Below are 22,619 nucleotides of genomic sequence, written 5' to 3' on the forward strand. Positions count from 1 at the left end.
AATTGCTTAGGGCCCCAAGCCACTCAAGGAGACCCCTATTTGCTTTTTATTATGTGTTGGGGGGCAAAAAAATCCTGCTAAGGTCCCTCAATGGGCTCGCACCACCTCTGGGTGCAGTTGCCCTGAACTGTGACACCTACATCACATGTAGTAGTACACGAGGGGAATGCTGGCTCCACAGAGCCACTCATTTCCTCCTTCTACAGGTGGGCAGGAGGGGGTGGGGAGTGGGCAAACCCTTGGATCAGCCTTGCAGTGCACCCATCAGTGCAGTTATGCCACCACCTTGGTGTGCATATTTCATGCTGAATACAGACGCAGCACAGCATTCTCCCTCCCCAGAATAGTGTGGGGAGAGGGAGGGACACTGTAAACCTCTGAGTCACAATCTCCCACTTGTGTTGCTGCAGGAGTAGTGCAGCAACACACTGTCCCTAATGCAGGGCTAGTGGCAACACCATAATGGAGCCCAGTGCAAATAGCCCTTCTTCTCAGATCCCTGGCCCCACTCCAACCCTACCTGGCCTGTCTAGATCCCACTCCCAATCATTCCTGCACATTGTTGCCCAGTGGGGCCCACAGAGCTGAGCTCCATACTAGATGGGGTTATCGTTGTTCCTTGTAGGGCTGACTGGAATCCTTCCTTCCCCTCTTCTTGTGCAGTTGAGCCAGCCTGGTTCCACTATGAAAGGAGCCTTCACCGTCACAAAGACAAGGGCAGAATTTTGTCCATGAGATCATACTTTACCTTTCACCTAAAAATAAAACAAACATTTTATTTTCCGTGTTTCAATATTCACATGACCCTTCAGTTTTCCCATTCGGAGAGCTTCAAAGTGCCATCAGTATGTTCAAGAGAAGTTGATCCAATAAAAGATATTACCTCACCTACCTTGTCTCTCTCATAGCCATGCTGGTTCCCAGGATACAATACTGCAAACAATCAGTATATCCTCACACTTCTGTTCCCCTATGGGGTCTTAGACATGAACAGAGAATGTAGTCATCTAAAAGAAAAGGTAATGCTCAAATTCTTATAGTGTTTCCATGGAATGCTGGTAAGATGTACAAACTGCATTGTCCAAAATATATATTAAAATAGACAGGGACTGGGATTAATACGTATTGATGAACACCATGGATGTAAATCCTGGAGGTTCCAATCCACATTCTTTAATTACTACCTCGTGTGAAGTAATCTGTACTTTACTATGGAAAAAGTGCAGTGGGACAATTTAAAAATCTTGATCCACTATTTTTCTGCTACTGAAATGCTTCTGAATAAGTATAAAAAGAACAAACAAGAGTTCCTTCAGTCAACTGGGACATGTGACTCAGTTAGCACTGTCTTTGATATCACCAGTCTGCTCTCATTGTTTCCCGTTGATATTATGGGCATAGTTAATGTGAATGAACAATACAAAGAGAGGCAATAAAAAAAGTACTCCATGTACATGCAGAGTACTTTAATCATTACTGCACACAGTGGAGACTGGTATAAACTGTTATTGATGGATGGATGGGGTGGGTGGAAGTGGTAAAAGATAGCACTGCCTTTCTATGTGCAGAAATGTGTGAACAATCTGTGCTATTTAAATTATTAAAATTCAGTTTTGGTCAGAAAAGTGACAGATCTTTTCCCCATGCACGCAATGCTTATTGTAGTGACAAAAGTATGTTTTATTACTTTTCACTTCTCTTACTACCACAAACCCACTACAGTTAGGAGAAAATAAGAGAGATTCTGTTTTGGCTTGCATAGTATCAGACACTATTAACTAAATTCTAATTGCAGAATCATTATTATTGGTGAAGAAACATGAGAAGGAAAGAACCCAGCCTGGGTGGATTTTGCAGGGCTGTCATTTTAAACGTCTCTTCACTCATAGACTGAGCAATTTTGATATGTAATCGTTGAGAGACAATAGACATGGCACCCTGCAATATTGTTTCTACAGAGTCACCTTTCAATTCGTGTATAACTTCACTTTAATAAAATGGAGTGTGTCTGTAGAATAGGTGGATATATGGACCAACCTGAACATTAAAATGGAGGGTGAAATATAAAGAACTTTCTTAAATTGGCAAATAGAGTCCACTGATCACCTCAGTGAGAAACTTGCTCCCAATATATACAGACATGAAGGAAGATCCAGTTTACAGTATGCTGAAAAAAAACATAAGATGTCTTCAGAGGAAACCCCTTAAAGGAAAAGGGCTGGGTAATACATGTATGATTGTCCTATCAGACATGAGAGACAAACGCATTGTGCTGCTTGTGTACTACTTTACCGAAGCAATCACCCATAAAGGTTAAAAGATTATTTTCCCCCTGATATTAGTCCAATTAAGCAACGGGGAGGAGGAGTTGCTAGTATCTTTGTGTAATATTCCGCTGTCTTAACAAAAGCAAAGGCCAGTGTGTGATGATGGGAGCATTTATGTTTTTTGTCCCCTTCTGAGAAGTTCTTGATGAAGTTGGCAGTGCTTCCACTTTGAGGTTATCCTGATAGTACACAAGGGATGATGCCTCCAGAAATTTCTAGAAATACCAACTATTTAACATGTACAAAACCTAAATCCTCCCAGGAATCAATAACCATGCACAATCATAGGCTGTGAGCACATCCCACTAGCAAGCCAAAGAAATGATGGCTTATACAGGTCCACAAGAATCTTTTAATTTAAGCATAGGAAGGAGCAAATGTACAATATGCTTAGAAATACAGCACAACCTCGATTATCCCGAGATAATTTTTGGATAACTGAGAGTGCCAACTCTACAGATTATGAAATCAACAGTTTAACTGCAAACTGTATGAAGATGGTATGAGGAAGCCTTATGGTGATAACTAATGGGGATAGATCTTGTCTAATATGAAGGCTGAGCTAATCCAATGGACCTCAAAACTGACTTGGCGCCTCTTGGTTTTTCTAGAGCATCTTCAGATATGTCACTGAAGAAATGAGGCTGTTCAAAAGGAAAATCATCCATCTTAGTGTGAAAATTCTCAGGCAAAGAGTAACTCTTAAGCCTCTCTGTGCATCTGCAGGGAAGCACAGAAAGAACGATGTGAGTTGCTGTATCAGAAGCACCACACACATACCTCGCTATCCCTCTTCTCCAATGGACTTAGCCTCTGCCTTATCTGGTAGACTATCTAATAGAGCAAGGAACTATCTCAAGAGATACAATCATATCTTGATGGTAATTAGCACCTCTAAACTACAGCGTCACTAATGAGGAGCTGTCCTCCAAGACAAGTCTATTCTTTCGGGATGTTTGTCAAGAGGTGTGGATCTAAGATTCCTTCCTGAACTTGCACTCTCATGGTCATCTGAGATACTAGTGACCTACATGTTGTGTGGCTGTAGAAATGCTTGAAAGCTGTGTTAAGGCATTTGGTGTAGCTTACCTTTTGGTATGCAGGTATAAGAGAGGCAGACAGGAGCCAAAGGTCCCTAAGAGGCTCCAGAAGACTTTTGTTGGTGAGAATTTCTGCAAAGCCTTACGGTTTAAATGGTGCATTGCATTATATAAGGTTTTAACTCCAAAATATAGAAAAGGAGATGTAACGTCTGTTGGATTGCTAATCATTCTGTATCCAGGGCCTAGAAGTCAGCAGAGGTTTGAAACTTTGAAAATCCTCAGTATGTGATTTTGAACAACACCCCATATTCTCATCTCAGGATGATGAAGATGGTACATAGGGGTGATCATGTCTATTTACATCTTTCAGCTTTGTTTTTAAAAATTCCTTCTCTTTTTTTAGAGGCCTCTGCCTCACAACGAGGAACCAAGGAAGCATTGTTCAAAGAAAATGACCCCTCCTTAGGAAGTCTGGGAGATTCAGCCAGTGTCAGCAAAGCCTTGGGAGAGCTGGGATATCTACCTCTCAACTGCTGGCTAAATGAAAGAGTGGTGTCCCACATTGGCCAACAAGACCAAGAATCAGAAGGTGGTAACACTGGAGAGGGTTGGACCCAAGACATAGAGGAGGCTCAGAGAGAAAAGGTATAAGATCCAGTAGACCCCAGAGGCTCCTATATAGAACTTGTGCCAACCCCATTATCCCTAGAAGATTCTGTAACAGAATCTAAGGACCCTCAAAATTACCTTCAGACTGTATCCCAGATAGCAGTAAGAATAGCTGTGACAAGCTTCAGAACTGAAGAGGTCATATTCCCTCCAGTTGGCAAACCTGGAAGGAGGATGAGTGAAGGCCATAACTCAGAATAACAGGAAAGGAAAGAACAATCCCCATGCATGAGAACCAAGTTTCAAATCCTTATGACTCTGAGAAATGAACATGGGTCTGAAAGAACAGTGCCAAAGGAGCAGCTGTGTAGGAACTGATATAATCTTTCCTGAGATATCCTCTGCACTAATCTTCATCTGCTCCATGCCCTCACTCAGGACTAACGTACTATCAGGTCCATGGTGAGTCTATATTTTGGGGGTTCCAAAAAACACCCCAACAACCACTCAGATTCACAATGATGCTTCTTTTTCTTCTTTCAGGATGAGTCCAGGTCCTCAGTGCTTCATGAGCTGCCTGCTCCAAAGCCTTGTGCCCAAAATGTGGGCCTGTCAAAGGAACCATTCTTCACAAAAAATCCACTCTGCAGCTACAAATCTCAGAGCCACTGGGATGCTGCCCATCTCCTGCATTTCACTACTCCAAATATTCCTTGTCCTCACACTTTCTACCATCACTGTGATCAGCATGCCTCTGTTGACTTCAATTGAACTATGTCAATTCATATTGTTTTAGCATCTGGCCTCTATTAATATGGGGGGAGGGTATTTTGGGGGGGGGCTGCTACAAACAAGACTCCAACAACACTCATCTCTTATTAATCTTCATAGTACCCTTAAACTAAGACTCTGATGTTAGCAGTATCTTTAAATTAGGTCACTGATCTTATAGATCCCTTAAAAGATTAACAAAGCTTTGGTTCTAATGGGGCCTTACAGAGATAGACTTAAAAATTTAAATTGTCTCTTTCTGGATTACTTGACCTAATGATGGTCAAAGGCAAATTTCCCCCAAAGCTTTATTAACATTACATTGCAAGATACTGCCAGTTAGAATCAATGAGAAATTCATAAGATTTTGCAGCTGTTGAATACTGTAAAAAGATGGAGAAGTATTGTCTACTCTTTTCCAACAGCAGCTGGAGATGCTTAAAATTACAGCTGTACCTTACAGAGAATATAAGGGCTCCCCTATACTTCTTTGCTTTGAAAAGTTTTTTCCATTTAGCTCAGGCATTAAGGGCTTGTGTTCTCAGAGGTAAAAGATGATGGTTTCAGTTCCGATTTGTGTGGTTTTAGTTGTGTGTAATGATGGATTTCTTGTAGAATGGCCTTCACCGGTTTGTTGGTTTGTTCTCCGAAGTATGAAAAAATAGTCCTGGTGATTTGGGGTTAGATGTCATTATCCTGAATGGAGGCACTCAATAACAGTTCCATGGTTAAGGTTGTAGTTAGGGGTCAGTTATAACTTATATTTTATAACTGTCGCAAGAAAAGTATCATTGTGATCACTTTATGAGTACACTAGAATTGTTTTTGAAAGTTTGAAGACCTCTGCACTTGGTCAAGACACTATACCCGTTCTGAAATGTATGGGATTATTGCCAGAGTGAGTTTGAGATCCTTTGCCATTCCAAAACACCCTTATTTATGGAGATAGCAACCTATTCTGAGTTCCTAGATGGCAAGATGACAAAGAAGTGTGCATTCTCATGTATCCCTAAAACCTTCATGTCCAAGGCCTCTGTAAGCCTTCCCAACAACTCTTAAAAGCTCCTTGGGTCATCAAAAGGAGAAGATATGGAAAAGAGCGCAGATTAATTTTTAGATTAAAAAAATTATGTAGGTATTTCAAGTACATCCTCATCAACACTCTCTTGATTTGCTTCTTACTCCTCTGCAAGAATAAACAGCAGAGAAGAAGTAAAATAAAGAATTAAGAAATAACAAATACCTTGCAATTTTAGCTGGTAATAAAAAGCAGGTAAGAAAATACTTGAAAAAATATATCACATCTAGGTTCTGTGCAAATTAGACTGACTCTTCATGAGAATAACTAATAAATGTAATTCACTGAATTAATAAATGTAATAATAAATGTACACTAATAAATGTAATTCATCTTTGAAAATCACAGAGAACATGATGGGTACCAGGACAAATAAATATTGTCATGTTCTTTTCAAAAGAACAAAAGGGGAAATGACTTCTTGAACATTGCTATATGGATCCCCATTCTATGGAGATGGCTATCGCTGACATGCAGGCTGGAAACCTTCTAGTCAGCAGTATCCCTTGGGGCCTCTCACACACCATCACTGATGACATGTAGTTGAGAAAGGGGCCCCAGTCATAGCAGCCACTCGGTTTCTAAGGTGTTTGTCCTCTTTCTATCTTTCTTCCACAAATACACTGAACTATTCTACATTCCTCCTTTTCTTCTTTCTTAGCATGATAGTTGCCCAATTCATTTTATTTCTCTCAATGACTATTCTATTGTTCTGCCTCCTACCACTAAAAAAAAAAAAATTCTTGGGGCTACCTGCCTAGGCATGCAACTTCACAGCAGGGCTCTGTGGTGACAATATACTCTGAAAATAAGAGTTGCTTAACCATTGGAAAGATTTTCCAAGGTGTAGCAGACAGGCATAGCCCCCCTCAGAGATTGACAGTGAGGGAGGGCCAGACGCCCCCTGGAGGGCAGAACCCGGACAGCCACGCCTGCCACACCAAAAGCCGAGGTGCGAGACAGGAACAGGAAGTATAAAAGACAGGCCCTGTAGCTCAGTTGAGGGGAAGCCACTGAAGGAGGCAGATGCTTCCACCCTGCTCCTGGAGCCTAAACCTGCTGAGGACTCATCCAAACTGCCTGAGCTACCAGACACACCTGATGCTGAGGAGCGGCTGGGATTACTGCTTGCAGTGTACCCAGGGGAGACGGAGGACAACCCAGAGACCCAGGTACGGCCTGACTATGGTCCAGCTGGATTGTTGCCTGAGTCCAGTTCAGCGTGTTGTGGCTGGATCCCCGCTGACCCAGTGGCAGACCACTCTGCCACCATCAGGGCCATGGCTGGGATGCAGTGGAGTTGGGTATGCCTGTGTCCCCCTATCTCCAACTAGGGTTGTCCCTACCCATACGCAAAGTATGCAGATGCATAGGGCAGCAGGAAATTTGGGGCACCAAATTTCCTGGTGCCCTGCGCAGCTGTGTGCTGCTCCAGCCCCTGCCCCACCTCTTCCCCGTGGCCCCCACCCAAGCCCCACGTCTTCCCACCCCTGCCTTGCCCCAACCCTGCCCTCACTCCACCCCTTCCCCAAAGCCCCTGCCCCTGCTCCACCCACGCTCCCTTGAGGACTGCAGCAGAGCAGGGCCGGGCCTGCACTCACCGGCAGCGGGAAGTGCAGTGACCCAGCCGCTGGTGAGTGCTGGGGGATGGTTTCCCCCTACCCCCCAAGCCAGCCCCCCCCCATGGAGGCCTGGAGCCAGTCCCCCCCACAGAGGCCTGGGGACCCACACACCCCTGCGGGGGGCCCACAGGGGGCTGCATAGGGCCCTGGTATTGCTAGGGACGGCCCTGTCCCCAGCCACCCTGCTTTCAGCCAGGAGGCCTGTGGGAGTCTACCCTCTGCCTGGACTCCCTCTGCTGATCCCTTCCCCCGACCAAATCTGAGGTTAGATCAGCCTCTGCTGCATCCCTGGGGTTGTAAAGGTGTATTTCACGGCCCAAGTGGCATGTGTTGGGTGCTTGCCCCTGCCTGAGGGCTGGAGCCCTAGACTAATAGTACCCCACCCTGTGTGCGGGCTGGGGTCCCCAGATTATTCACTGGTCTGCCCTGCCTGAGGATTGGGGTCCTAGAGTGTGGCCAGTACCCTGCCCTGTCTGAGGGCCTGGGTTCCCAGACTATACCTGGCTCTGTCCTGCCTGAGGGTTGGGCTTTAGACTGTTGATGCCGTGCCCTGTCTGAGGGCTTGGGCCCCTAGACCACGCACTGCTCGACTCCGCCGGAGAGATTGAGCCCTGAGACTGCTAACTTCCCCCTTGTCTAAGACTGTTATTTCCAGGGGCATGACAGCCAAGAGGTTTGGCCTCCCTTGGAGACTGACAGTGAGGGAGGGCAACCACATGTTTACATGTGGTGGAAAACATGGGTAACACCTGCCCCCCAGAACCTAAGGGGGACTGTGCCGGTTCTTAACCCACCCCCAGTGGAGGCTACCATGGATTGGGACCAGCTGGTGAGATGGTAGGCCAGGAACCAGCAGCGACAACAAGCTGCTCTGCTCCAGCAGCATCAGCGACTATTACAACGATTGGGGGCGCAAGGCTGAGCCTGGGTCATGTGGCATCGCCCCCCACCCCCACTCTGTCTGCAGCAGTATGGTTGATGGAGCACTTCTTGGTGGCAGGAAGCCCCTGCCGCACAGCGCTGTCCTTCATCCCTCAGCCAACTGCGAGTCTGGGCCTGCCTTTCAACGACAACCAGTTTGGGCTGTTACAAAGTGAGGGGCCTGTGAGGATCTGCTCCTATGGCCAGGTTTGCACCGGAGAGACCTGTGCCTGTTGACATCTTGGCCCTAAGATGACGGTCTCGATGGCCTTGGGCAAACAACTCCTGGAAGTCCTCATTGACTCGGGATGCGGACAGACTTTAGTATGCAGGTGGCTGATCCCTTCCCCCGACCAAATACTAGGTTAGATCAGCCTCCGCTGCATCCATGGGGATATAAAGGTATATTCCACGGCCCAGGTGGCATTGACAGTGACCGGTTTGAGGTGGACACTGCCCCAGTGTTGCTCTATCCTGTCATCCTTGGCCGAGACTGTCCTGAGTTCTCCCGGGTCCTACAAACTGGTGGCCTCCAAGGAACTTCCACCCAGATGGCTCTTGAGGGGGATAACCCTGACGAGAAAAATGGAGGAACCAGGTCTAGAGGACCTTGAGGGAGTGACCTTGATGACATGGAGGTGGACCCTTGCAAACCAGACCCCGGTGATCAACCATCCCCACCGGAGGATTGGGTCGCTGTGAAAGACGATGCACCAACCCAACCCGAGGGAGGAGACGTCAGACTAGACATGGCAACGGACTTCTGCTAGGACCAAAAAGACGACCCCATGCTGAGCAATGCATATGAGCAACTGGCCTACGTGGATGATGTGGCTGTGGACCCACAGCAGGCCACTCAGTGGCCCTGCTTCGAGCTCACCTGAGACTGGCTATACCGAGGTGAGTGAGCCCCAGGAGCCCCAGTCCCAACTACTGTTTCCCTGCTGCCATCAGCAGCCTGTGTTACAGCTGGCCCATGACGTCCCAGTCACCAGCCATTTGGGTCCAGAAAAGACCCTAGCCCGGATACTGGCCTGGATTTTCTGGCCAGGTGTACACTGGCCCATTAAAGACTACTGCACCCCATGCCTGGAGTGCCAAATGTTGGTACCTGTGGGGATACTGAAAACCTCCCTGGTTCCCCTCCCACTGGTGGGCATGCCCTTTGAAAGGGTGACCATGGACTTGGTGGGGCCCCTCGCTAAAAGTGGCATGGGCTTCCAATACAGCCTTGTGATAGTGCACTATGCCACTCACTTCCCCAAGGCCGTGGCCCTAAGGAGTGCCACCGCCCGGGTAATTGCAGCAGAACTCCTAAAGATCTTCACTCAGGTTGGCCTGCCCCGTAAGATCCTCATGGACTAGGGCACGAATTTTACATCCCGACTCCTCCAAGAGGTTTGCAGCCTCCAGGGGATCAAAATATGCTGGACATCCATAAACCATCCACAAATGGATGGTTTGGTTGAGTGGTTCAACCGATCATTAAAAAGCGTACTCCGGAAGTTTCCCCCAGAAGAACTTCGCTGCTGGGACCAGCTTCTTCCTCTCCTGTTACTTGCCATTTGGGAAGTGCCGCAGGTCTCCACTAAATTTTCTCCATTCAAATTGTTATATGGCCGCCAGCTGCGGGGATTGCTAGATCTCATGAGGAAGACATGGGAGCAGACCCTGTCCCAGTCTGAGGGGTTACTTCAAATACATATACAGCTCCAAGAACACCTGGCTCAGGCTGGGGCCCTCGTGAAAGATAACCTCTGAGCCACCCAAGGAGCCCAGGCAAGAGGATATAATTGGGGTACACGAGTGCGGACTTTCAAACTGGGAGATTGAGTCCTCGTACTGTTCCTCTCTGAGGAGTCAAAAGTGCTAGCTCTCTGTCAGGGTCTGTATGAGGTAATCCGCCAGACGGGCCCCATCAACTATGAGGTCCGACAGCCCAACTGGAAAAAGAATTTACCATGTTAATCTTCTGAAACCCTAGCATGAAAGGGAAGGGCTATTGATCACCCGTACCCCCCAGAATCCAAATTGGGGCTACAGGCCCCCGTGGAAACGGAACCCAAGACAGCCCTGCTTGGGGATACACTCTCAGAAGAACAGCTGAAGCAAGCCTGGTGTCTCATTGAGGCTTTCCCTAGGACTTTCACAGCCATGCTGGGGAAGACTACCCAGGTCTGCCACATCATCTGCAACAAACCTGGAGAGATTGTCCATGGAATCCAGCTGCTTCTGCACCACATGCGGGAAACAGTGGAACAGGAGGTCCAAGCTATGTTGGAACTCAGTCATTTAGCGATCCTCCAGCAAGAGGTGGAGTCCTATCGTGCTCGTCCCCATCGGTTCTGTATCAACTTCTGGAGGGTCAATGCGATTTCCTGATATGATGCATACCCCAGGCCATGGGTAGACAAGCTCCTTGACTGCCTGGGAGAGGGACAATATATTACCACCCTTGATTTAACAAAGGGGTACTGGCAGATCCCACTGGAGCCTGGCTTGAAGGAAAAGACAGCCTTCGCCACCCCTAGCGGGCTCTACCAGTTTACCAAGATGCCCTTTTGTCTCCATGGGGCCCCCACAACGTTCCAGAACTTAATGGACCAGCTGCTGCGGCACCACATTGAGTATGCCGCGGCATACCTGGATCACCTAATAAACAGTTGCCACTGGAAGGGCCACCTGAATCAGGTAGCAGCCATGTTGAGAACTCTTAGGGGCAGGTCTCACCGCAAAGCCCCTGAATCAGGTAGCAGCCATGTTGAGAACTCTTAGGGGCAGGTCTCACCGCAAACCCCAAAAAGTGCTGGATTGGGTGGCAGGAAACAACATACCTGGGATACACCTTGGGGCAAGGCAAGCTATGCCCCCTAATCAGAAAAATCCAGGCAATCTAGGATCATCCAGCCCCAACCACTGTTATTCCCTGCTCTGTCCTGCTGGAGCCCTAGATTGCTGCTACCCCACCCTGTGTGCGGGCAGAGGTCTCTGGATTATTCACTGGTCTGCCCTGCTTGAGGATTGGGGCCCGAGAGTGTGCTCAGTACCCTGCCCTGTCTGAGGGCCTTGGTTCCCAGACTCTGCCTGACTCTGTCCTGCCTGAGTATTGGGCTTTAGACTGTTGGTGCCTGCCCTGTCTGAGGGCTTGGGCCCCTGGACCATTCGCTGCTTGGCTGCGCCAGAGGGATTGAGCCCCGATACTGCTAACCTCCCCCTTGTCTAAAACTGCTATTCCAGAGGCGTGACAGCCAATAGGCATGGCCTCCCTCAGAGATTGACAGCAAGGGAGGGCCACACACGCCTACATGTTTACACAAGGGTTGTGGTGGATTCTCCATTATTGGAAATTTTAAAACCAAGCTTGGATTTTTTCTAAAAGATATGCTCCAGTTCAAACAGGAATTAAGTCATGGCTGGTGTGTTATACAGGAGGTCTGTCCAGATGATAACTATGGTCCCTTCTGTCTTTATAATCTATGAGTCAGTGAATCTATGTACCATCATGTTGTCTTCTGCTTTGGTCATCTAACTCCATTATTTATCCTTGTGGTAAGGCTGTAGCTAGTGGTATATTTGTCATCCACTCTTTAAAAAATCGATTAGACTTTTTCTTCCATGCCCTTCCCCCTCTTGGTGCCTAATACAGTATAAATGTGGATGCCTTCTTTCATGACAAAAAAATTATTTGTTTCATGAGCAAAATGTCTGTGTTGTTCATTATTTGTGTGACTTGTCTTGATTTATTGAAATGAAGATCTGCACAGAACTCAGGTTTCAGAGTAGCAGCCGTGTTAGTCTGTATCCGCAAAAAGAAAAGGAGTACTTGTGGTACCTTAGAGACTAACAAATTTATTTGAGCATAAGCTTTCGTGAGCTACAGCTGTTATTTAAATCCTTCTGATACAGGGATATTCCCTACCAGCTTGTTGTATATAACTCCGAAATAGTTAATGGTACTGACCCTAAAAATGCAAATTAACCTAAACAATGGCATTTTATAATAGGAGTGATAGAGCTTGTAGATTGCTAGACTAGAAGAATATTATTTATAACTTCAAAAATCTCATTGAATGACTGAACACAATGAAAAGTATTAAACATATTTTCTAAATTTAACACATATATAAAGGAATCTTGACAGTTGGCCAGGAAGGTTTCTTATGTCGGGGTGTCCATGTTTAACACTTCAGATACCCTATGTACATATTTTATAATGAGTATGCTGCTCTAGTGAGCAAATTAAATGTATAATGTGGTGGCTGGTCAAAATAAACAAATCTTACATCTGTCATAACCAAATGCCAAATATCTTCAATGAGGGATCTTCTACATTCATTCTCTGCAACACTCTGTAACACTGGAGAGATTCTTAAAACAACTTCGATATTTTGAATATTACACAGCTCCTACAAGATCTTAACATTATAAATCCTCAGTAAATATCTACAGGGTTTATATAGGGAAATAGACAAGACAATTTACTTTTTTAAAATATCATTGGGTGTGTTCTGATCTGATAAAAGTAATAATCGGACATGTTTCTCGTGGGTTAACCATCTGACTTTGTGCTGTTTCACCACCTTGGAGACATAACTTCCTAATGACCCCTAGCAAAAATGTCAAGGATTGGCATAAATCTTGCATGACCAAACATTTTTAAACCCAGCACAGTGCGGAATGGTAAACATTTAAGCAGAGGAAAACTCTCATTCCCTTTTCTCTTCATATACATTAAACCATGTATTTATTTTAACAAGGGGGACTGCATTCCAACACCTGGCACCTCTCACATCTTAGCTCTTTCTCAACTGGAAACCCTGAGGATGAGGAGGAAACTAACTCAAGCTACTTACAAGATTAAATAAGATCTCTATGGTCTGTAAGATCTAAACTGGTCTAAAAGGAACACACAGAGAGAGGATCCTGTGTCCTTTGTCCATTTCAGGCATGGGAAGTGACAGTCTCATGAGTTTGCCTCAGAGAGCAAAACTGGTCTGGAGCAGGGAGCTGCCTGTTTACCCAGGAGGGCTCTGCTGATAGCACGTTACTTTAGTTTACTTTGCTTTCCTTGAGTTTATTGTAAAGGGGTAAAGTTTTCGGATTCATCACGTGACCCTGACAGGTCCTGCCTATTGAGAGCCAGACCACCCACATGGAGGACGATGGAGCTGCTTAATAGAAACAGGCATGTAATTGTGAGCCTTTCCAGCACTCTGCAGAATGCCTGCAACCTAGAAGGATTATTTTTTTACACTTTCAGTTCCTTTTGTAAAAAAAAAAAAAAAAAAGTGGGGAGGGCAAGGAAAAGAAAGAAAGAAGGAAAAAACTGATGTAACCTCAAAGTCTGCCTCTGCTCTGAATGAAATTTAAAAAACTCGTCAGATCACCAACTCCCAGCGAGGTGCTCCACGTGAGAAGGGGGAAGATGGTAAGCAAAAGCTGATCTTTCCAGTAAAAAACACTAGAAAGAAAGTGCCTGCTTCTCGGGCGTCAGATCATGGCAGATGGCACCAATCTGACTGTGATGGGTCAGCTTAGAAGGGGAAGCAGAAAGAGGAAGGGGATCGAGGGAGCAACCTGGCTTCTGTAAAAGGAGGAAGGCAGCTCTGTGGCAGGGGAGTCTTTATGTGGCTAGCTGTTATAATACTCGAAATAGGAGGGTCCCTCAAATCGTTACTTTCCCTGGGCCAGGTGGTGGTGATGGAATTGATCAGTGATATTTCATGGGGAGGGGGTCTCTCGGATCCGATTTTCACGCTTGGAAGGGTCGCCACCCTGGTTTCCGTTTATCAGTCCCCTCTAGGATACTGAATCCAGGCGAGGGGGAGAGGGAGAGAGAGAGAGAGATGATTTTCCTGCTGAGACTATGGTAATTGTTGGGCACCACGTTCGAATAAAAGAGCTTTCCTATACACTAATATGTCTCTGCAGTCTTGTCATAGGCTCAGATCAGATATTAAAGGTCTAGTTTAAAACATAGAGAGAACAAGGAAATCCTAGCTCGTGAAGCTCTCGCCCTCTGTTGTGCTTAGTGAGTGCAACTCATATGTGACCATATCCTGTACTCTTTGCTCAGGGGAAAGCCAATGGGAGTCTTGACTGGACGAGGACTGCAGAAAGGGCGAAGTTAAGGACGCTGAATTTCTTTTGCAGGTGTTGGGGGAGTTTAAGTCAGATATCTTATTAGTGGACTCATTCCAGGTTTTTTACTCTCTGATACATTTCGGAGCACACATCAAACCTTTCGAGCGGTTGTGATGTCAAATCTAATCTGTGGAATTCAGTTAGCCATTTTTTGTGCATTAACCTTGCTGCTCCTTTGAAGTAAAGATGGTTAGTAAGAACACTTTCGGAAAGTCACTCATGTAGAGCCGTAGTCTGTCCGTTCTGAATCTCAGCCTCTTGCATTTTGTCCTATTTTGTGTTACTGAAACAGCCTACAACACAGAATGCAAACATGCATTGTAAACTGCGAAGCCAATATTTGTTGGTAACATAACAATTATGACCAAAAGAAGACCCTGTTTCTTTGCATTTCTTTTACTTAATGAAGGCAAAGTAGATTCTTTTAAAATACTTATAGCCATGAGATTTTGTATTTTAGACTTACAGCTCAGAATAAATTGTCATAGCCCATTTATAAATTGCTGAAAAATAGGACTATCCAATAGGGATTCATTGACCCTATGATTAGAGTGTTGGGACCAGTTCTGTGTCTTGTATATATACAATATATCACTCAAAGGCGACAACAAAGCTCTGACAAGATAGCTTTAGCTCCAATGAAATAAGCATATTGGAGCCGTGGAGCCAATCTCTGATGCCAGTACAACACATACTCCTTGTGGCTATGTGTGCCAGTTTGGAACGGACATCATAAAAGATAGTGATAGTAACCCAGGATAGCATTAAAATGGGCTATTTGTATTTTGCCCCAGTAACCTACTGCACACAACATATGCAGATTTTACATAACAAGGTGTATTCAATAATATACCTATGTTCTAAATAGATTTTGCCTGAGTATGCACTGCAGAACGTGGCCCCATTTCTGGAAAAAGGACTGCAAAATGTCTGGTGTTGCAGAATAATTACAAATAAAGTTTGGCGCTAAGGTGGGTATCTACCACCCTCTAGCCTAGTAGCATTTACCAATTCTAGATCGGGGGTCTTTCACATCATTTCAACGCCAGGCTGATAGGTGTATCTAATTTCTGGTTAGGGCTATTAGAGTCATTGTGTAGCTAGATTATAATCTGACAATATATTTGAACAGGAATCAGCATTTAGGGGGAGGGTCCTTTAAAAATCTATTTGCTTTCAAGAGCCGGTAGATGGAAAACTGTCAAGGCAGCCCACTCTGAATTAAAATGTCTTGGTTTCCCTGTTTTATCTTTATTTTTTTCTCTCTCTCTCTCTTCCTCTCTCTCTCTCACACACACACCTTTTATTTTCTTCTGCCTTTGCCACAGTGTATAAAGCCCTATTGAGACATGTAGGCGTGATGTGTAAACCGGATTAGCAGTATGAAAGAAAGACACACAATGAGCCTGAATTGTTTTACTTCCTTTTCATTTCTCACGCCTATATCTCTAATAAATTTGTTGCTCCAGCAGTGGGTCAAAGGGATCGTGTAGCTCAGCTTTTTTCCCGCAAGACCCGATGGCAGAGATCATGAAAATGAATGGCCTGCCTTCTGCCAAATGCAAGGCTTGAGATATATAGTTACAGAGCCCTGATGCTGTCCAGAATGGCTACAAACTGTTCGGTGTTACTTTCCCCCCTCTGTGCACATTCAAGTAACGTAAGTGGCAGGACGCTTTGCCAGAAAATGAATCCGTTCTGAAAACGACGCTGGTTTATAAACCTAAAAAGCCTTTAGCAGAGGCTGACAAGGTTTGCTACAGCTGGGATCTCCTCCAGGCTTTAGAGCCAGGGGGACTGTTGCTACCACTGCCGCTGGTGTGGTTCCCAGTTCCCGAAGGGCTTGGGCCGCCCACCCTGCTGTACTTGCTTGTGCATCTTGATGAATGTAGAGGTCTGTGGGATTCTGGTGGCACATTTCTCCGCAGCTCTCTGCGGATGAAATGCCTGCGCTCCTGGGTTTATGCTGTAGATTTGCTCCTTTGTGGCGTGCGGAGCAGCTTTCCATTAAAGGAGATCAGGGGTAATTAGCCGCATTGTTTTGACAAGTTGGCTCGAGCAGTTCCCTTTCTTACAGTCCTGAGGAGGGGATGAGGGTGGGGGTGGGAGAGAGCAGCGTTTGATTCATGCTGCTTGGTCCTTTCCCAAGCCCTGGCACTTTTTAGAATGTCTCCCTACATAATGTCTTTACACTGCATCTGTTTCAACCACTCGCCTGTAAGAACAAATGGGAAGATGTTCAACTGGAAGCTGTGAAAACGAAGAGTTTATTTAAAGGGGGGAGGGGGAGGGAAGCTTATCAAATGAATTAAAATATGTGTTCGGTGGTGTGAAATGTTACCTTCGTGGCCTTAGTCGTTGCAAGAGACAGCCTATCACTAATACATGAGATTTCAGACCAGAAACAGACCTATACTCTAGCATGATTATGTGTCTGAGAGGCAAAACCCAATAAAATCTACAAAACGAAAGGCAATTTAGTTTATTACAGGTCGGGTTTATTCTGCTGCAGTCCAATGCTCCGCTGTCTCATAACATCCAAACAAACAATCTGTAGTGCAGGTGTTTTATTTGTGTCGTGTCTATGTTAATGTAACCGGATGCTACAGTGAATGCAACGTTCTTTATGATGTGGCCCACAAGAGGTTGAAAAGCTGGAAAAACTTTTTTAAAAATCGATTTAATTACTAACATTTATTCGAGCTGATACATAATTTATTTGGAAATTGTAAAGCTCTTACATTTTAGAGCTCATATTGAAAATTCCACTCTTTCAATGGAAGATTATATAAAATTTAGAGCATTGTTAAGAAAGGAAGGGCCAGCTGGAGGTTATTCATATATGTCCAAAGTCCTGAGGTTCTTCCATACAAGTCTGGAGTGAACATGCATATGGGAAGGCTTGGTGTAAAGGATTTCAGGCTAGATGTGCCTCCCCAACACACGTCTTAGCAGGCTCTCCTTCATCCATAAAGCCAGCTCTACATGAAATCTGTGGGATCCTTGTGATTTGTGGAAGTTAAAAAAAACTGGTGTCGAGCCACAGTTACATGCACAGGGCATGCATATTAAAGCCAACAATGCTTACAAATGTAAATAAGGGCAGATTGATTAGGAACAACATTATCGCATGCATCAGCAATGAGGCAAATTGGGGGCAGCCACTGCTCTGACCACCCAAGTTGAGACAGACTTTTACACTGACACTTCTTCCTTTTTTAAAAAACATTACAGAAACAAGGCCAATTAGATCCCTGCAGTAATTCATCTCTTGTGTATGAAAAAACAGACCACAGGGAGAGAGAGGAGATTAAGATAGTGCTAGTTAAATTTGGGTCTCCACATTGAGTTTTGGAACCAGTAGCAAGAATTTATGAGCATGGGGCGATTGTGTGAAATCCTGAAAAGTTAGCCTATCAAACAGGAGGCAACAGGAGAAAATCTGAGGGTTTTGATGTATCTAAACCAGCTGAATGTTATTCTTTAAAGTGAAACGAAACTAAAATGCTTGTCTGCAGGACTCCTTCACCCCCCACCCCAGCATCAAAACTTCACAGGCTGAATGGTAGCAACATTATACTGATACCTCAATGTATTGATTTCTAATTAGACGGGGACAGTTAACTTTCTCAATCTGTAACTGCTGAGCAATAGACGAATCAACTATATAATGGATAAATCCGTTTCCAGCTGAAATGGGTTGTTTCTAGTTTATGTACCCCTGCCCCCTGTGAAGTTGGGCGATGTACAATCTAGTCTGTAATAAGTCATGGTCGGATTTTCAAAAGTTGTCAGCACCTCCAGACCTTAGACCAACAATAGATTAGTAAAAGTCTGAACAAAATGTTGGTGACATCACCAAATGACTGTTAGGACCTTGGAATCCCCTGTCAACTAAATGCTATTACTTAATTTTTATCACAATAGCTATATTCACTAGACTAAGAGATTTTCCTTAGGCTGCGCATGCTTTCGGTTTTATAATTGAGTAGGTGTCTAGCCAGTTCTGTTGTCACTTTATTTAGCTCAACTGCTTTTGCTTTGTTCACTTGTTTGTATTTTTCCACCAAACATGCCCCCCCCCCCTTTTCCTTTATTTATATCTCGCAGGCTGTTACATTTAGCGCGTTTTCCAGTTAGATCTCCCCCGGGCTCGTACTCAGTCTAAAATACTGTCCCCAAGCAAGAGCTACCAGGCATGTGCTTGGCGAACATCTCTTTGCAAAACTTAACATGCATTTTGCAGGCGGGCTTGGGCGCCCAGCTTGTCACACATTTGTTAACATCTGTGTAGCAGGCCAGACCCCCAACAGCGGAAACCCTCAGCTGAAGAGCCACCTCTACTGCGTAGAAGAACCCCCTTGTCTCTGGTGTGCGAGCTGTGCGCATAACTCAAGGGGGTCTGTCTCTGCCGGCAGCCCGTGACTATCCCCAAGATGTTGTGCAGAGTTGAATGGAAAGGTCTCCTTTCCCCTCGCTATTGGCCAGTAGTAGTCAGCCCGGCATGGTATTGGATAACGTAAAGGGGGAGACCTCCTTTAGGAATGTACTATGGCTTGCCTGGCATTTCTCCGTGCAGCAGCTCAGAACTAGGGGCTGAGCACTGATTCCCCTCCCCAGCCTTAAAGAACTGATCTCCCCCCCCCCGCTCCCGGACCTGACTGGCTCCGTCACAGCATAGTCTCGTACCTGCTTTTTGCATTCCCTGCCAGCCTCTTTGCACTGTGGCTGCACACAGCAGCAGCTCCCCATACTCACCGTAATGGGAGGGAAAGCCCAGCCCCGCGCGCCCGGGGCCCGCCTGTCACGTGAAAGTTCGGGGCCCGCCTCCCCGCCCCTCCCCCTTTCTTTCAAAGTAGGGTTGTTTTTTTTCAATGAACACACACCGTGTGCACCTTAAAGCAACACTCCCCATTTCACAGTCAACCAACTCCCGCTACTTTCGTACTTGAAGCCACCAAAAGCAGCTTGTTGTTGCTCCAACTACAATTAAATGCAGCCTTGCAAGGGGAAAGTGCTTTAAGACTCGATCTTGTCCTCCTTACACAGGCAGAGCTCCCACTAACTTCAGTGGGATTGGGAAGTCTGCGTGAGTAAAGAGTGAAAAGACCAACCCCTGAATCTGCGCAATTCAAGAGGAGTTGATCCTTTAAATGCATCATGAAAATAAGTCAATACTACGACTATGCTATAATTTTGTCTTGCCAGTCAGTACATGGAAACCAATCTCTGACATTAGCTAAAACATCGAGGTTTATTAGTATAAACAATTAAAAGACAACACAATTGTTTTCGATGAATTCAACATCGAAGCCTGTATATTCAGTAGAGCTGGCATCGTACCTATAACGTAGATAACATTTCAAATCAATGAATGGCTGATTTTAAATAAACAGAAAGGTGGGAAGCGGGTGCCAAAAAATTAAACAATCTAGCGATTCATTTAGTGTAAAAAAAGTATTTAGCAGTTGCCAGGTTTTATATCTTATTAATTTTACATTTAAAATGTATTAAATTGACTATCCTAAGATTTCAGTGGAAGAGTGAACACTAAGTTGAAGCAAGCTAGCTACTGCAAGGTTTAAAATCCCTTATTTAAGTATTAAGTTTTCGTTGTGTTTTTCTTATTGTAAGTGGTTGTTTTCTAGCAGGGAACTAAGTCCTCTCTTTAGTTAAGAAAGAAAAGAGAGAAATCTGGCACTTTCTACCGCAGTATCCACCACCCTGTCATTATTTGTGCAAGCCTGGGAATTCAACTTGGACCTCCCAGTATTTGTTGCAGCTTGAGGCCAAGGTGCCTCTAAAAGGATTTTTTTTTAAGGACTTCAGAAATTGTGCAGTACTTTTTTTTTAAAGCAAAATATATTTTTGAATGTTGATCGCAAGGAAATTCTGTGTGTGTGTTTGTCTAAAAGCGTCTGGTAAAAAATAAAAGCTTTCTTGAAAAGAAAAGGAAGAAGAAAGGGGGAAGGCATTCCTTAATGGAAGTATTGCATGCAAAGAAGGCTGGATCTCTTTAAGGCTCCCCCTGAAGCTGGAGATGCACACACAAGGGTTGCCTGCCTGGGTGGTCTCTCTACTTTGGTGAGCTGTTGCTAAGCAGCTAATAATAGTCATGTTTGCTGAGTAATTTCTGCCCTGCTTGAGCCAATCGCATCCCAGAAACCCAAGCCATCTGACAGCCCCAGGGGCGGGATTTCAAGTCTTTTTCTCTCTCCTCTCTCTCTTTCTCTCCCCCCCCCCCCGTTTCACTCCTCCTCCTCTTTATCCAAATGGAGAGAGTTCTTTTTTTCTTCTTCATCTCATCTATTGAATCAAGGAACTGCTGCTTGCCGCTGCACACGCACAGAGGGAGAGAGAGAGACACACACACATACAGAGAGAGAGAGAGACTGGAGTCCGAAAAGCCCCGGGAGTCAGAGACAGCTCTGCGCTGAGACAGAATGGTACAGCGCGTCGAGACAGAGCAGCAGCACCACTGAGAGCAAGAAAAGCTCCAGCGCTCCTTTGCTTTGCTTTCACAGAGGAAGACAAGAGGGGGAAGGGGGGGAGGCTGGTTTCTTTAAGCTGCAAAAGGAGCAGTAGAAAGTTAAAGCCGGAGGAACGAAGGGGGGAAGGCAAATCACTCACTCCGCTCGCAGACGCACTGGATGTGGGAAGCGGTAGCGCCAGAAAGCTCCGGATCATCGCGAAATGTTGCAATGGAAGGCGCAGGGTCTGACTCGCCCGGAGCAGCAAGAGGAGCAGCAGCAAACGCGGTATGAAGAGGTGGTCTGTCAGCAGCAGCCTGCGGAAAGAAGCGCCAGCAGCCCAGCAACCCTCCCGTCCCCCTGGATCGCCCCAAAGCCGCAGCGCGCTGCGGGGAATCACAGAGGACCCAGCCCGTGGGTCGCCAAAACAACAGCAGCAGCAGAGGCAGCAGCCCCGTCCCGGCGGCGGCAACATGGCCTCGGCTGTTAACGTTTCGGAGCCGGAGAGCAGCAGCGGTGCTGGTGGCGGTGGCTGCTGCAGAGACCCCGACCGGCCGGGGAGAAGCTGCAGCAGAAGGCGGAGAAGGACCGGAGGGAACAGACGCGCCGCGGCGCCGGATCTGGAGTATCTGCAGCGGCCAAGCTACTGCGATGCAGCTTTTGCCTTGGAGCAGATTTCAAAGGTGCATTAATCTCTTTCCAGATTTTTGTGGGAGGCGAGGGTAGTTTCTCCGGGGTGGAAAGGGGAGATGAAAATGAAACTGCCACCAATAAAACGCTGGGAGAAAGGGGAAACAACGCCTGTGAGTCCCGTGCCCGCCTTCCCTCCCTTCTTGTACACATTTTCCCTGGTGTGTGTTTGTGCTTTTGATTCTTCTCATTAAACTTACCCGGGACAGTTTCACGGTGTTTTGCCTTGTGGGTCACTCTCCTCTCTTTCCCTAGTCTCTTGCCTCTTTCTTTGCTGTGCTTCTCTCCATCCCTCTGTAGTTCCGTTCAACTTCTATAACACCAGGCTGTAACGGGGAAAAGTTTCAATGGTTCCCTTCTTTTTGGCCGAAGTTTTGCTTTGTTACGTTTTCCAATAAGTGTGGAGTGGCGGCTTCCTTAAGAGAGAAATCCTGTAGTAGAGAAAGTTTGTAATGTTTACCCCCAGCGGCTGGAGGAAAAATGAAAGTTGTAAACAAATTGCCACCTTAAATCTGCCGTGCAAGTCAGATTGAGTCCCCCTGGATCGTTGCTTTTATTGTTAATATTAAAATGCTCCAAGTGCAGGAAATTCATGGAAACTTGACTCTGGCGCACGCACACACACGCACGCACAAATCCCGCTTGTTACTTTTGCAAGGGAAAAAATGTTCAAAGTAAACAACATCGAGCCATTGCCTTTCTTCAGAGATCGTTTCATTCCAGGGAGCAGATTTGTAGGCTTTGCAGTAAAGGGAAAGGGGGAAAAAATCCATGTGGCTGCCCTCTTCCGTTCACAAATATTGTCGTAGCTTACAGATGGCTGCTCTACTTCCTAATTCAGATCACACAGCGTCTCCAAACTCTATGGAAATGAATTACTATTAAGCTTATGATCTTACAGCACTGCTAACCACGTGGAACATGCATTTACTACAGAGTTGGTG

The 22,619-nt window shown here is 45.7% G+C and overlaps 1 protein-coding gene and 1 long non-coding RNA gene across 6 annotated transcripts in view; one reads left to right on the forward strand and one right to left on the reverse strand.

The window, feature by feature from the left end:
• Positions 1-201: 201 nt before the first annotated feature.
• LOC122465951 lies at positions 202-22,517 on the reverse strand. The gene is made up of 3 exons (XR_006291110.1): positions 21,876-22,517; positions 893-1,007; positions 202-755 (listed from the first exon to the last, which is right to left on the reverse strand). It is a non-coding gene; the product is annotated as an uncharacterized LOC122465951 (long non-coding RNA).
• PTCH1 (patched 1) overlaps positions 13,485-22,619 on the forward strand; it is an 86,384-nt gene continuing 77,249 nt past the window's right edge. For 4 of the 5 annotated variants that reach the window (XR_006291109.1, XM_037901716.2, XM_043547280.1 and 1 more), the window contains exon 1: positions 20,768-21,668. Coding sequence is in view for 4 of the 5 variants with exons in the window: in XM_037901716.2 (XP_037757644.1) it covers positions 21,276-21,668 (393 nt within the window). In the remaining variant the exon portion in view is untranslated. Of the gene's footprint in view, positions 13,800-20,767; positions 21,669-22,619 lie in introns of those variants that run through there. The other variant, XM_043547282.1, reaches the window with a different exon arrangement.

The sequence above is a fragment of the Chelonia mydas genome, chromosome 5 (genome assembly GCF_015237465.2).
Source record: "Chelonia mydas isolate rCheMyd1 chromosome 5, rCheMyd1.pri.v2, whole genome shotgun sequence".
NCBI classification, from domain to species: Eukaryota; Metazoa; Chordata; order Testudines; family Cheloniidae; genus Chelonia; species Chelonia mydas.